Source organism: Ranitomeya imitator, chromosome 2 (assembly GCF_032444005.1).
Source record: "Ranitomeya imitator isolate aRanImi1 chromosome 2, aRanImi1.pri, whole genome shotgun sequence".
Classification (NCBI taxonomy): Eukaryota; Metazoa; Chordata; class Amphibia; order Anura; family Dendrobatidae; genus Ranitomeya; species Ranitomeya imitator.
Window position 1 is genome coordinate 846,853,281 of NC_091283.1, and position 17,091 is coordinate 846,870,371.

Sequence of the window (17,091 nt, forward strand, 5' to 3'; positions counted from 1 at the left end):
ACACAGTGCAGTCAGGGGGTAACGTCCTCCAGGTATCAGCACATAGCACTATCCTCCTCCTTCATCTGTACGGGGGGCACAGTGCAGTCAGGGGGTAACGTCCTCCAGGTATCAGCACATAGCACTATCCTCCTCCTTCATCTGTACGGGGGGCACAGTGCAGTCAGGGGGTAACGTCCTCCAGGTATCAGCACATAGCACTATCCTCCTCCTTCATCTGTACGGGGGGCACAGTTCAGTCAGGGGGTAACGTCCTCCAGGAATCAGCACATAGCACTATCCTCCTCCACCATCTGTACAGGGGCACAGTGCAGTCAGGGGGTAACGTTCTCCAGGAATCAGCACATAGCACTATCCTCCTCCTCCATCTGTACGGGGGGCACAGTGCAGTCAGGGGGCAACGTCCTCCAGGTATCAGCACATAGCACTATCCTCCTCCTCCATCTGTACGGGGGGCACAGTGCAGTCAGGGGGTAACGTCCTCCAGGAATCGCCAAACCCAGTCCCCTCCATCAGATGCAGATAGAGAAGTGCAATCCGTCACTGCACAGAACACGTCTCCTCCAGAGTCCAGTGGTGGCGGCTCCATCCGATGCTCCACTCCATGCGATGCTCTACATTGTGCTTGGTGATGTACGGCTGCATTCAGCTTCTCGGCCATGAAGTTCCCAGTGTTTGTGCTGATACCTGAGGAGGTCTGGCAATTACGGGGTCAGCAGAGCGGCAGTAAGTTTTCTGCTCCTCAGCACTCGGCCCCCCCACTCTGTAGCATTAGAGGGTCTCCACTTCATGGTTGAGTTGCTCCTGTTTCTTCCACTTTTCAGTAATATCAGTCACAGGTGATGGGGAAGAGTGGAGTCACTGCGCACATACATTACACTACTAATCCTGAGTTACACCCTGTATTATACCCCAGAGCTGCACTCACTATTCTGCTGGTGCAGTCACTGTGTACATACATTACATTACTGATCCTGAGTTACTTCCTGTATTATACTCCAGAGCTGCACTCATTATTCTGCTGGTGCAGTCACCGTGTACATACATTACATTACTGATCCTGATTTACATCCTGTATTATACCCCAGAGCTGCACTCACTATTCTGCTGGTGCAGTCACTGTGTACATACATTACATTACTGATCCTGAGTTACATCCTGTATTATACCCCAGAGCTGCACTCACTATTCTGCTGGTGCAGTCACTGTGTACATACATTACATTACTGATCCTGAGTTACATCCTGTATTATACCCCAGAGCTGCACTCACTATTCTGCTGGTGCAGTCACTGTGTACATACATTACATTACTGATCCCGAGTTACATCCTGTATTATACTCCAGAGCTGCACTCACTATTCTGCTGGTGCAGTCACTGTGTACATACATTACATTACTGATCCTGAGTTACATCCTGTATTATTCTCCAGAGCTGCACTCACTATTCTGCTGGTGCAGTCACTGTGTACATACATTACATTACTGATCCTGAGTTACATCCTGTATTATTCTCCAGAGCTGCACTCACTATTCTGCTGGTGCAGTCACTGTGTACATACATTACATTACTGATCCTGAGTTACATCCTGTATTATACTCCAGAGCTGCACTCACTATTCTGCTGGTGCAGTCACTGTGTACATACATTACATTACTGATCCTGAGTTACATCCTGTATTATACTCCAGAGCTGCACTCACTATTCTGCTGGTGCAGTCACTGTGTACATACATTACATTACTGATCCCGAGTTACATCCTGTATTATACTCCAGAGCTGCACTCACTATTCTGCTGGTGCAGTCACTGTGTACATACATTACATTACTGATCCTGAGTTACATCCTGTATTATTCTCCAGAGCTGCACTCACTATTCTGCTGGTGCAGTCACTGTGTACATACATTACATTACTGATCCTGAGTTACCTCCTGTATTATACCCCAGAGCTGCACTCACTATTCTGCTGGTGCAGTCACTGTGTACATACATTACATTACTGATCCTGAGTTACATCCTGTATTATACCCCAGAGCTGCACTCACTATTCTGCTGGTGCAGTCACTGTGTACATACATTACATTACTGATCCTGAGTTACATCCTGTATTATACCCCAGAGCTGCACTCACTATTCTGCTGGTGCAGTCACTGTGTACATACATTACATTACTGATCCTGAGTTACCTCCTGTATTATACTCCAGAGCTGCACTCCCTATTCTGCTGGTGCAGTCACTGTGTACATACATTACATTACTGATCCTGAGTTACCTCCTGTATTATACCCCAGAGCTGCACTCACTATTCTGCTGGTGCAGTCACTGTGCATATATTATTTATCCTGTACACACATATGCCGTACGGTGCAGCGTCTGCGTCACTGAATCGAGCAGCAGACAGCGACAATCCGATTATAAATGTGTGGCCATGAGACCAGTGCAGGTGGATGGAAATTCATGCGTGCAGTCGATCGCACCGTGTGGCCTCATATGCAGAATATAAGCAGTTGCGGTGATGGGATTGGGGGGAATGTTGTGAGATTTCAGCTCTGCAGAATTGTAACCTGTTCACGTTGAGGTGTAGTATCCGGGGGAGATTGCACAATCTGTGTTCATCGGTCGCACTTTTCTTTCTGATAAAGCTGAGTCCTGTCTGCTGATGTGATGCCGGTTACAGGACCCCCATCATTGTGTATCTGCTCCTCCTGTGGTTATGATGCTGCTTTTTTGATGCACAATTTGCAGGCCTCAGCAGGGAGCGCTGCTCTTGTGTCTCCGCATTCATTGCTGCTTTTATCTTTCTTGTGTTTTATTTTTCTCTTTGCAGGTTTAGAATGGCTGAACACGGACAGCGCCATTTCCCTACACCGGGATCTCGCAGGGAAGGTTGTGCTGTTGGATTTTTTCACCTATTGTTGCATCAACTGTATGCACATCCTCCCTGACCTGCACGGCCTGGAGCAGCGCTTCTCGGACTCAGGTACTGGTTCTGCCGCGACTCTTCAGGGACCGCAGCACAAGTGCCCCCAATATATCTATCCTGCAGAGTGCAGCCGGGTTATAGGGGAAGGGCAGGAGCCGAGGGTCGGGGGTGGCTGCATTACATGTGTACTGCCCCCTCCTGTGTACAGTCTGTAGGGCATTGGGGTAACATATAGGGCATATACTGACCCGAGACTACACGTGGGGTATAGATCTACAGGCTCCATTACACCCCAGAATAAAGCTGTCCGCCTTCAGGGGTGTGTGGCCCCCGACTACAGGGATCGCAGCACGAGTGCCCCCAATATATCTATCCTGCAGAGTGCAGCCGGGTCATAGGGGAAGGGCAGGAGCCGAGGGTCGGGGGTGGCTGCATTATATGTGTACTGCCCCCTCCTGTATACAGTCTGTAGGGTATTGGGGTAACATATAGGGCATATACTGACCCGAGACTACATGTGGGGTATAGATCTACAGGCTCCATTACACCCCAGAATAAAGCTGTCCGCCTTCAGGGGTGTGTGGCCCCCGACTCCTCAGAGAGAAGGACCTGGCCGTTATAGGGAGCCTGTAGAGATCTGATGTGCCAGGCAGGAGAAATCCAGCAAATAAACTGTAAATCAGGCAGGAAGTGAAGCGGGAGGCGTCAGGGCATTAGACCACGAGTGCCCCGCTGAGCGTCCATGTCTATGGGGGAGTCAGGAGGGGTGGCAGTGCGGAGAATCACTGTGACTGATGACGGGCTCGTCCTTTCGGGGGCTTTAAGTGTCAGCGTCTACAGAAGGGGACTAGTCGCAGGATATGTCTGCATGAAGCGAGAGGGGCAGAGGGACGGACGATGGATCCGGCCTTTTCTCATCACGGCCTCCATTATCCTCCACCATTCATCATCACGTAAAGGGAACCTCCAGCAGCGATTGTACAATAATATAATAGTAATAAGAATGCCAGGAGTCGCTCCCTTCGTGTCCGCGGCCATTTCTCCCATTGATCTGCAGGAATATTCTGTGTTAATTCTCACCTTGCCGTCCTGGTAGATCTAACGCGCTTTCTTTCTGCAGACGGACTCGTCGTTATCGGGGTGCATTCAGCCAAGTTTCCTAACGAGCGGGTTCTGGATAATATAAAGAGCGCCGTCCTGCGGTACAGCATCAGCCACCCGGTGGTGAACGACGCCGACGCCACCTTGTGGCAGGAGCTGCAGGTGTCTTGCTGGCCGACGCTCGTCCTGCTCGGCCCCCAGGGAAACCTCCTGTTCTCTCTGGTGGGAGAAGGACACAAGGAGAACTTGTTCCTCTTCACTTCTATGGCGCTAAAGTTCTACAAGGAGAGACGTGAAATAAAGGAGGACCGGATCCCACCGCGGCGGCTGTACAGGGACACGCTGCCTCCGTCACCGCTGCTCTTTCCTGGTAAGGTGGTCGTAGATCCGTCGGGGGACACCTTGGTGATCTCTGATACCGGACATCACAGAATCCTGGTCGTGTCCAAGGACGGCCGAATCCTGCACACGGTGGGAGGTGAGAACGGGATCATACTGGCTCTGGAATTGGCGAGCATGGTGGTGTGCTTCCATCATGTGTTCTCTTTTTATAAATTCTATCTCCCAGCTGAGGATTTCTTAAACCCTGTCCTGTCTTTTGAAAGGAATCTGTTCCCCCGGATGTGTATGACCTATTAATCTGGGCATACAGGTGATAGAAATGCCACACTGGTCCTACCAGTCTGCGCCATATTAATGGTTCTGATGCTGAGAAATCCTATATTCTTATGTTAATGATTTCTTCCAGGCTTTGGGGCGTGCGGTGCTGTAAGAAATCCCTGCCTCCTGTCCTCATTACAGTACTACCCCCGCGCCTGCACCACAATCTGTACCTCCTCCTCCCTCATGTGGGCGCTGCATTCAGGGATCTTCTGAGCAGGTGCCAGCGAGTCGTTGTGACCTCCAGTGTGTGCGCTGATAATATGCTCTCCCTACTTCCTCCCTGCACTACTGTGTACATAGCGATAGCTGTATCAAACTCGAGAGAACCAAAGCAGCACATGACAGAATGGGGGCACAGGATGGGAGCAGCACATGACAGAACGGGGGCGCAGGATGGGAGCAGCACATGACAGAATGGGGGCACAGGATGGGAGCAGCACATGACAGAACGGGGGCACAGGATGGGAGCAGCACATGACAGAACGGGGGCGCAGGATGGGAGCAGCACATGACAGAATGGGGGCGCAGGATGGGAGCAGCACATGACAGAACGGGGGCGCAGGATGGGAGCAGCACATGACAGAAAGGGGGCGCAGGATGGGAGCAGCACATGACAGAATGGGGGCACAGGATGGCAGCAGCACATGACAGAACGGGGGCGCAGGATGGGAGCAGCACATGACAGAATGGGGGCGCAGTATGGGAGCAGCACATGACAGAATGGGGGCGCAGGATGGGAGCAGCACATGACAGAACGGGGGCGCAGGATGGGAGCAGCACATGACAGAACAGGGGCGCAGGATGGGAGCAGCACATGACAGAACGGGGGCGCAGGATGGGAGCAGCACATGACAGAATGGGGGCGCAGGATGGGAGCAGCACATGACAGAACGGGGGCGCAGGATGGGAGCAGCACATGACAGAACGGGGGCGCAGGATGGGAGCAGCACATGACAGAACGGGGGCGCAGGATGGGAGCAGCACATGACAGAACGGGGGTGCAGGATGGGAGCAGCACATGACAGAACGGGGGCGCAGGATGGGAGCAGCACATGACAGAACGGGGGCGCAGGATGGGAGCAGCACATGACATAACGGGGGCGCAGGATGGGAGCAGCACATGACATAACGGGGGCGCAGGATGGGAGCAGCACATGACATAACGGGGGCGCAGGATGGCAGCAGCACATGAAAGAACAGGGGCGCAGGATGGGAGCAGCACATGACAGGATGGGAGCAGCACATGACAGAACGGAGGCGCAGGATGGGTGCAGAACATGTCAGAACGGGGGCGCAGGATGGGTGCAGAACATGTCACAATGGGGGCGCAAGATGGGTGCAACACATGGCAGGATGGGGGCACAGGATGGGTGCAGCACATGTCAGAATGGGGGTGCAGGATGGAGCAGCTCATGACAGGATGGAGACCATATAGCAGGGGCACAAGGGGGCATTCTTTGCGTCTGGAGGAGAGAAGGTTTTTCCACCAACATAGAAGAGGATTCTTTACTGTTAGGGCAGTGAGAATCTGGAATTGCTTGCCTGAGGAGGTGGTGATGGCGAACTCAGTCGAGGGGTTCAAGAGAGGCCTGGATGTCTTCCTGGAGCAGAACAATATTGTATCATACAATTATTAGGTTCTGTAGAAGGACGTAGATCTGGGGATTTATTATGATGGAATATAGGCTGAACTGGATGGACAAATGTCTTTTTTCGGCTTTACTAACTTTGTTACTATGTTACCAATATAGATGCTAGCCACCCGGGCGTAGAACGGGTTCAATAGCTAGTATAGTATATAAGTGTTGTTCTGTTGTATATAAGGTGCAGACAAAGCTCTCCTGTATGCTAGTCTAAGAGATAGTATCCCTATGCATAATTAGTCCTTTTGAAGGCATAGTCCCTTCCCCCGCCCTGCGCCGGCCCTGCTTCTGCTCCTGCGTCCCCAGCCCTGCTCCTGCGTCCCCCGCCCTGCGCCGGCCCTGCTCCTCCTGCGTCCCCCGCCCTGCTCCTGCGCCGGCTCTGCTCCTGCATCCCCTCCAAACACCCCCCCGCCCTGCTCCTGCATCCTCTGCCCTGCTCCTGCGTCCCCCACCCTGCGCCGGCCCTGCTCCTCCTGCGTCCCCCGCCCTGCTCCTGCGTCCCCCGCCCTGCTCCTGCGCCGGCTCTGCTCCTGCATCCCCTCCAAACACCCCCCCGCCCTGCTCCTGCATCCTCTGCCCTGCTCCTGCGCCCGGTGAATGTCATTAGCACGTCTTCCTGGATCAGACAGTCGGCGGTGGATGAAATCTGCTCAGAAGAAGCCGACTTATGTATATCCTTGTGACGGGATGTTCTGTTCTGTGCAGGTCCTGGCAGCGGCTGGAGGGACGGAGGCTTCTCTCACTGCTTATTTAACTCCCCTCAAGGCGTCGCTATACAAGATAAAACCATCTACGTGGCCGATACGGAAAATCACCTCATCAGGAAGGTGCGAATTATCTGTCCATGCAAAATGCTCCAGGCCCCTGTGTCCCTGGCTCCGAATCATCGCGTCATCTGTTAATGGAGGGGGACAGACAACAGGCCACAATGGAGAAGATTGTCGGCCAAAAGTGTTGCAATTAGACTGTTGGGTTGTTATTGTGTGTGAATTTGCCTCTATTTTAATGTTTCTATTATCTGTCATCTATTAATTATCTATCCTGTATTAATTCTCCCTCTTTCTGTTCTTGCTGCCAGGTTGATCTGGGCACCCTGTGGGTGAGCACCGTGGCTGGGATCGGCACTCAGGGTGTAGACAGGGAAGGTGGCGCTCCAGGAGAACAGCAGCCGATCAGCTCGCCATGGGATGTTGCCTTTGGCTCTCAAGGTGCGCCTGTGTTTTATCTTCTGCAGTTATTTGTCTTAAACGAGCCTCTTGGGATCAATAAAAACTTTATTGGGGTGATGGATGGTAGAGAGAACTTGCTGAACCGCCTGGCCAGCTGTCGCTGCTTTGGTGGTCTGTGACGGCACCAGAAGTGATGATCTTCCGTCTCAGATCTGGTCCTGTGACAGTAGAAGGGTAGCATAGACAACCAGAGCGGCCAGATTTCACCACGTTCCTGCTCCCAGTAAAGTTTTTTTTTTTATTTGGTCCAGTCAACACTTTTACAAGGATTTTAACAAGTGCGACCATTGGAATCAAACCTCTGTGAAGTATAATGTGGCACGATCCCTGGCGCTGACCGTGCACACGGCTGCAGCTATGGTTATATGATGCAAACCCTGGAGTCTATTCCATATTTACTATGCAGCGTTGTCGTGTCATAGGATGTTAGAGTTGGAAGGGACCTCCGGGGTCATCGGCCCACCCCCTGCTCAATGCCGGAGTCACTAAACCGTCTCAGACAGATGTCTGTCCAGCCTCTGTGTGAAGACTTCCATTGAAGGAGAACTCACCACCTCTCGTGGCCGCCTGTTCTACTCATTGATCAGCCTCACTGTCAAAAAGTTTTTTTTCTAATATCTGACCTGTCTCTTCTCCCATTCCGTTTCCGTGTGTCCATTGCTTCTGATGTTTCCATGTGCAAATGAGAATAATGATGATCCTTCTACACTGTGACAGCCCCATAGATATTTGTAGATGGCTATTAAGTCTCCTCTTAGCCTTCTTTTTTGCAGCTAAACATTCCCAGATCCTGTAACTGTTCCTCGTAGGACATACTGTGCAGGCCACTCACCATTCTGGTCGCTCTTCTCTGACCTTGATCCAGTTTGTTAATGTCGTTTTTTTAGCATGTGGAGCCCAAAACTGGACCCAGTATTTCAGATGAGGCCTGACCAAGGCGGAGTAGAGGAGGATATTACTTCACGTGAACTAAACTCTACGCTTCTCTTAATACATCCTAGAACTTTGCCTTTTTTGCCGCTGCATCACACTGTTGACTCATGTGCAGTCTGTGATCTATTCGTATACCCAAGTCTTTTTCACACGTGCTGTTGCTTAGTTCTATTACTCCCATTCTGTAGATGCTTTTTTCATTTTTCTTGCACAGATGTAGGACTTTGCATTTCTACCTGTTAAAAACCATTCTGTTAGTCACTGCTTACTGTTAGTTTGTTTAGATTCTTCTGAATTTAGATCCCGGTCTTCTCTAATGTTATCTATCTTTCATAGCCTTGTCTTCATCAAATTTAATCAGTTTATCCTCCATTCCTTCTTCTAAATAATTGATAAAAATGCTGAACAACACTGGGGCTAGGACAGAGACTTGTGGGCCCTACTTGTAATGCTGGGCCCAGGATAGAGCCTTGTGGTCCCCACTTGAAACACTCTTCCAATTGGTTGTGCAACCATTTATCACCACTCTTTGAGTACAATCACTGAGCCTGTTATCAATCCACCTAATCGTAGCCTTGTCAGTCCCATACTTGATCATTTCTTCAATAAGGATGGTGTGAGATACTTTATCAAATGCTTTGTTGAAGGCGAGATATACTATATCTACTGCATTTTTCTAATCCACCCAGTCAGTGATTCCATCATAGAAGGAAATTAGATTAGTCTGGCATGACTTGTTTGTTACAAACCCATGCTGGCTCCGGTTAATTGCTGTATTCTTATCCCAGTACTTGCGTTCATGCTGTGTAGTAGTTTGTTCAGGGTGGGTTGGATGAAGATGTCAGGAGTCTCCTCCGATTCCAGAGTTCTATTGGGTGCAATAATGGTGAAATCGGGACCCAATACATTGCTTGTGACACAAACCTTCTCTCACCAGGATCTCATCCATAGTATGGCTGAAGTAGACACACCTGTCAGTAATATAGCATTACATCAGCATCGTGCAGAACCCTTCCACTTCGCCAGTTTAGGGCTGCGGCCATGGAAGATGTCGGAGTAACTTTTGGGCCATTTGTGACGTTACTGAAGTTCTGGTTTTTCATGGCTGTCTGCAAAATGCTGCACTGAGCAAGCAGAAGCCATGAGCCGCACCGCAGCCTCCGGATCTCTACATCATCAGTTCTTACATATTTTATTTGCTGATTTCTGATGTTTGGGGTATTTTGCATTCTTTAGAAATCCTGGGGTAACCAGCAATAATTAACATCACCAGAACAAATTCAGTTAGCGCCCTCCAAAAAAGAATCCTTAACTGCGTCGCACCCGACTTGTGCCGTTCTTGGACATGTGGGTGTGGTCTGAGATAAAGGGGTGTGGCTTGTGTGCACAAGAAGGGATTGGTGTTGGGTAAGATAGACCCAAGATAGCGTCCATCATTCGGCTTGACCCGTATCGTTATTTAGGTATTTTCCTCATGCTCTAGGATGTCGCACAGGATTAGTACCTGTCCGCCTCCTGCAGGGGTACGTGCCTCTATCGCCATACTGGGCCTCGTGCTGCCAATAAATGCCCACGATCCTGCAGATATCGCTGTGCCGGCTGCAGGAACCGCATGGCTGGAAAGCTCAGAAGAAGCAGCAGCTTGTGGTCATGGACGACCCTGCAAGGGTCAGTAGTGTCACTGATCGGGGTCCTCACAGGCTGCACCGAGTCACCTGGTGGTCAACTGTGGCCCCCGTTCACTTCCTCCGGAGCTGTAATCTTCCTGCATTGTTCCCGTGGCTGTGATGGCGACTTTTTCTTCACGCCGTGATAAATATAAATATTCCCTGTGATTAAACGGCACAATGAGCTGTCAGCAAGTCGCCAATTACATGTGATGGGGGAAGCGGCCGTCACGATTCCTCGCAACGAGAAACGACGCGGGGGAGGGGACGATGGAGACGCCTGATAGTCTGTGGAGAGTTTCTGCTATCGCAGCGCGGATTATCTGCAATTACCTGTAATTAATGGAAGCTCCACACATACATGATACTAGATACTTATCAGGATCGTCTGCTGCCCCCACGGGACATCGAGAAGCCCCCCGCCCACCACGAAGCATAGTGGAGAACGTGAACGGAGGAGGATGCAGCGGGACTGTGTATTATGTAACAGCAGCCATTATAATGACATCATGTGACGTGTTCCCGCACTCCCCCAGGTGTAACCGCTGCTCCTGGGGTCTCACCATCCGGACTCTGAGCAGCCATTATAATGACATCATGTGACGTTTCCCCGCGCTCCCCCGGTGTGACCGCTGCTCCTGGGGTCTCACCATCCGGACTCTGAGCAGCCATTATAATGACATCATGTGACTTGTCCCCGTGCTCCCCCGGTGTGACCGCTGCTCCTGGGGTCTCACCATCCGGACTCTGAGCAGCCATTATAATGACATCATGTGACTTGTCCCCGTGCTCCCCCGGTGTGACCGCTGCTCCTGGGGTCTCACCATCCGGACTCTGAGCAGCCATTATAATGACCTCATGTGACTTGTCCCCGTGCTCCCCCAGGTGTGACTGCTGCTCCTGGGGTCTCGCCATCCGGACTCTGAGCAGCCATTATAATGACATCATGTGACGTGTCCCCGTGCTCCCCCAGGTGTGACTGCTGCTCCTGGGGTCTCGCCATCCGGACTCTGAGCAGCCATTATAATGACATCATGTGACGTGTCCCCGCGCTCCCCCGGTGTGACCGCTGCTCCTGGGGTCTCACCATCCGGACTCTGAGCAGCCATTATAATGACATCATGTGACGTGTCCCCGCGCTCCCCCAGGTGTAACCGCTACTCCTGGGGTCTCGCCATCTGGACTCTGAGCAGCCATTATAATGACATCATGTGACGTGTCCCCGCGCTCCCCCAGGTGTAACCGCTACTCCTGGGGTCTCGCCATCTGGACTCTGAGCAGCCATTATAATGACATCATGTGACGTGTCCCCGCGCTCCCCCAGGTGTAACCGCTGCTCCTGGGGTCTCGCCATCTGGACTCTGCGCAGCCATTCTCCAAACCCTGAAATAAACGATCAGCGTCAATGGTGATGGCAAAAAAAGGTAATGAGGAATCTAATGGTGGAATCGGGAATATTGCAGCCCCGCCCACAGTCAGTCTCCTCCCCTCTGTGCGCCAATTTCTGATTTATCTATTATTATGTTAAATTGCTTATAGTTTAATCAGTGTTCACTGTAATAACAATCTACATCTTTCTCTACTGATTTCCTTCTGCATGAGTAAGCAGAGCTACAGTGTAAAGCATGGGGGAAAGGATCGAATACTCCTCCTGACAATACAGATGAGCGGGCGGCATAAATTATAGCTCTGTCCGAATAATGCAGACCTATAATACTGATATAACCTCCAGACATTACACCGTATGTGACTGATATCAGCCTCTTATAACGCTCCAGTACTGATATAACCCCCAGACATTACATCATATGTGACTGATATCAGCCTCTTATAACACTCCAGTACTGATATAACCCCCAGACATTACATCATATGTGACTGATATCAGCCCCTCTTATAACGCTCCAGCACTGATATAACCTCCAGACATTACACCATATGTGACTGATATCAGCCTCTTATAACGCTCCAGTACTGATATAACCTCCAGACATTACACCATATGTGACTGATATCAGCCTCTTATAACCTCCAGACATTACACCATATGTGACTGATATCAGCCTCTTATAACGCTCCAGTACTGATATAACCTCCAGACATTACACCATATGTCACTGATATCAGCCTCTTATAACGCTCCAGTACTGATATAACCTCCAGACATTACACCATATGTGACTGATATCAGCCCCTCTTATAACCTCCAGACATTACATCATAGGTGACTGATATCAGCCCCTCTTATAACGCTCCAGTACTGATATAACCTCCAGACATTACACCATATGTGACTGATATCAGCCTCTTATAACCTCCAGACATTACACCATATGTGACTGATATCAGCCCCTCTTATAACGCTCCAGTACTGATATAACCTCCAGACATTACACCATATGTGACTGATATCAGCCCCTCTTATAACGCTCCAGTACTGATATAACCTCCAGACATTACACCATATGTGACTGATATCAGCCCCTCTTATAACGCTCCAGTACTGATATAACCTCCAGACATTACACCATATGTGACTGATATCAGCCCCTCTTATAACGCTCCAGTACTGATATAACCCCCAGACATTACACCATATGTGACTGATATCAGCCCCTCTTATAACGCTCCAGTACTGATATAACCTCCAGATATTACACCATATGTGACTGATATCAGCCCCTCTTATAACGCTCCAGTACTGATATAACCTCCAGATATTACACCATATGTGACTGATATCAGCCCCTCTTATAACGCTCCAGTACTGATATAACCTCCAGACATTACACCATATGTCACTGATATCAGCCTCTTATAACGCTCCAGTACTGATATAACCCCCAGACATTACACCATATGTGACCGATATCAGCCTCTTATAACGCTCCAGTACTGATATAACCTCCAGATATTACACCATATGTGACTGATATCAGCCCCTCTTATAATGCTCCAGTACTGATATAACCCCAGACATTACACCATATGTGACTGATATCAGCCTCTTATAACGCTCCAGTACTGATATAACCTCCAGATATTACACCATATGTGACTGATATCAGCCCCTCTTATAACGCTCCAGTACTGATATAACCTCCAGACATTACACCATATGTGACTGATATCAGCCTCTTATAACGCTCCAGTACTGATATAACCTCCAGATATTACACCATATGTGACTGATATCAGCCCCTCTTATAACGCTCCAGTACTGATATAACCCCCAGACATTACACCATATGTGATTGATATCAGCCTCTTATAACGCTCCAGTACTGATATAACCTCCAGACATTACACCATATGTGACTGATATCAGCCTCTTATAACGCTCCAGTACTGATATAACCTCCAGACATTACATCATATGTGACTGATATCAGCCTCTTATAACGCTCCAGTACTGATATAACCCCCAGACATTACACCATATGTGACTGATATCAGCCCCTCTTATAACGCTCCAGTACTGATATAACCTCCAGACATTACATCATATGTGACTGATATCAGCCTCTTATAACGCTCCAGTACTGATATAACCCCCAGACATTACACCATATGTGACTGATATCAGCCTCTTATAACGCTCCAGTACTGATATAACCTCCAGACATTACACCATATGTGACTGATATCAGCCCCTCTTATAACGCTCCAGTACTGATATAACCTCCAGACATTACATCATATGTGACTGATATCAGCCCCTCTTATAACGCTCCAGTACTGATCTAACCTCCAGGCATTACACCATATGTGACTGATATCAGCCCCTCTTATAACGCTCCAGTACTGATATAACCTCCAGACATTACACCATATGTGACTGATATCAGCCTCTTATAACGCTCCAGTACTGATATAACCTCTGGATTTCAGGTCCTGTATAATTCCCTTTCTTCTTTTGCAGGGGTGCTGTGGATCGCGATGGCCGGGACTCATCAGATTTGGGCTCTTTTATTAGAGGAGGGGACGTTGCCCCGGGGCAGGTGAGTGGTCGGTCTCCGCAGTGACTCCTCAGTGCAGGGATGAGCATATGTTATAATGTGCAGCTCCTGATATCTCACAGTGACCTCCATAGGTTTATATGATCTTCATCCTGTAAAGAAGCCGTCCGCAGGATGGAGCCTGATAATACTGACTCCTCTGATACTGACTCCTCTGATACTGACTCCTCTGATACCTGATGTGAAGGATCCGCCTGTGCTTGTTTAAAACTCACCTTATCAAGTATTCATAAAAAGACGTTTTGTGCTTTGGGGCACAACGTGGGGGTAGTGTCTTCTAGTTCTCTGCCCCCCACAGCTGCCTCCTCTGCTTCTTGTATCGGACACTTATTCCGTGACCGGCCTCCTTTTTAAAATTCCACGCCGCCATAATTGTGTGTGCGACGTGGGAGCCGACGTCCCATATGCAGGACTGCGATAAAATGGCGCCGGATGTGGCTCACGGGGAGATCGAGATCTCAACTCCGTAAATTAAGTCCTGCATATGGGACATCGGCTCCCACGTTGCACACACAATTATGGCGGCGTGGAATTTTAAAAAGGAGGCCGGTCACTAAATAATGTCCGGTACATGAAACAGAGGAGGCTGTTGGGGTTGGCGAAGACCGTTCCTCCATGTCCCACCTTGAAGCACACAGGAGACATCATTTTATGAAAACTTCATGTATTCTACTCCAGAGCTGCGCTCACTATTCTTCTGATGCAGTCACCATGCACATACATTACATCACTGATCCTGAGTTACATCCTGTATTATACTCCAGAGTGGAACTCACTATTCTGCTGGTGCAGTCACTGTGTACATACATTACATTACTGATCCTGAGTTACATCCTGTATTATACTCCAGAGCTGCACTCACTATTCTGCTGGTGCAGTCACTGTGTACATACATTACATTACTGATCCTGAGTTACCTCCTGTATTATACCCCAGAGCTGCACTCACTATTCTGCTGGTGCAGTCACTGTTTACATACATTACATTACTGATCCTGAGTTACATCCTGTATTATACTCCAGAGCTGCACTCATTATTCTGCTGGTGCAGTCACCATGCACATACATTACATTACTGATCCTGAGTTACATCCTGTATTATACTCCAGAGCTGCACTCATTATTCTGCTGGTGCAGTCACTGTGTACATACATTACATTACTGATCCTGAGTTACCTCCTGTATTATACTCCAGAGCTGCACTCACTATTCTGCTGGTGCAGTCACTGTGTACATACATTACATTACTGATCCTGGGTTACCTCCTGTATTATACTCCAGAGCTGCGCTCACTATTCTGTTTTCTGTAACCCGTCAGCTGCCCCCTTAGCTGTGTTGATGTGATGCATCCACCATGCTTTACACTTCAGCTCCGCTGCATTGTCAGGAGTGTGCGCATTCTGTCTTCTTAGTCTCTGCTGCTGCTCTGCTTTTCCACCATACTTTATACTGCAGCTTGTCCTGATTGCCCTATAGCCATGGATACGAGCACGGCGATAGGCAGAACGTGGAGGGAACATTGTCATTTATGTAGCGATGACAGAAAATAATTATCAAGACGCTACAGCACATAAACAAAGGGGAGGAGTTTTAATGAGTGGGTGGAGCCTAGCACATGTCTATAAGTCGGGTCTTCTGGTGAGTGCTGCTCTACAGGATCGTGGTAATCAGGTCCTTCTCTCCCTCTCCAGCCTCCTCCCTCCAGGATCCTGCATTCGCTTTGCTGGGAGCGGGAACGAGGAGAATCGGAACAATTCGTACCCCCACAGGGCGGGCTTTGCTCAGCCGTCCGGACTGGCCGTGTGTAGTGGCGACCCCTGGAGCTGCCTGTTTGTGGCCGACAGTGAGAGCAGCTCCATCAGGAGCGTGTCCTTGAAAGATGGAGCCGTGAAACATATCGTGGGCGGCGAGCGCGATCCAACGGTATGTTCTCATAAAGGGGCCACCACCCTAATATACAGAGAGAAGTGATCTGTCTGTGTGTGCCGGGCGGACATGAGAGCACGTGCGGGAAAACCGCACTGCGTCACCCGTAACTGCTCTGTATGCCCCAATACAACAAGACTGGGGAATTATGCTCCTGTGGAGGAGAACTGCGCGCCAGATCGATAAAAATCCGTGCATCTCCTGGATTGGGGAACATTACTGACAAAAGTAACAACACTATTGGTGTTAAATGATGAGGAATTTATCTGCCCATCTTGGCTAAAGAAGTTTTCAAAAGTTGCCAGAGCTGAGGGGCAGTACATAGGGGCAGTATTATAGTAGTTATATTCTTGTACATAGAAGCAGTATTATAGTAGTTATATTCTTGTACATAGAAGCAGTATTATAGTAGTTATATTCTTGTACATAGGGGCAGTATTATAGTAGTTATATTCTTGTACATAGGGGGCAGTATTATAGTAGTTATATTCTTGTACATAGGGGCAGTATTATAGTAGTTATATTCTTGTACATAGGGGCAGTATTATAGTAGTTATATTCTTGTACATAGGGGCAGTATTATAGTAGTTATATTCTTGTACATAGAAGCAGTATTATAGTAGTTATATTCTTGTACATAGGGGCAGTATTATAGTAGTTATATTCTTGTACATAGGGGGCAGTATTATAGTAGTTATATTCTTGTACATAGGGGCAGTATTATAGTAGTTATATTCTTGTACATAGGGGCAGTATTATAGTAGTTATATTCTTGTACATAGGGGCAGTATTATAGTAGTTATATTCTTGTACATAGGAGCAGTATTATAGTAGTTATATTCTTGTACATAGGAGCAGTATTATAGTAGTTATATTCTTGTACATAGGAGCAGTATTATAGTAGTTATATTCTTGTACATAGGAGCAGTATTATAGTAGTTATATTCTTGTACATAGGAGCAGTATTATAGTAGTTATATTCTTGTA

General features: G+C 48.7%; 1 protein-coding gene across 3 annotated transcripts in view; it reads left to right on the forward strand.

Annotated features, from left to right (window-relative positions):
- Nucleotides 1-17,091, forward strand: part of NHLRC2 (NHL repeat containing 2) — a 55,802-nt gene that overhangs the window by 26,903 nt on the left and 11,808 nt on the right. For 2 of the 3 annotated variants that reach the window (XM_069754348.1, XM_069754349.1), the window contains 6 exons: nt 2,829-2,981; nt 4,045-4,503; nt 7,037-7,158; nt 7,410-7,539; nt 14,083-14,161; nt 15,870-16,101. In XM_069754348.1, the coding sequence (XP_069610449.1) occupies nt 2,829-2,981; nt 4,045-4,503; nt 7,037-7,158; nt 7,410-7,539; nt 14,083-14,161; nt 15,870-16,101 (1,175 nt within the window). The remainder of the gene's footprint in view (nt 1-2,828; nt 2,982-4,044; nt 4,504-7,036; nt 7,159-7,409; nt 7,540-14,082; nt 14,162-15,869; nt 16,102-17,091) is intronic. The other variant, XM_069754350.1, reaches the window with a different exon arrangement.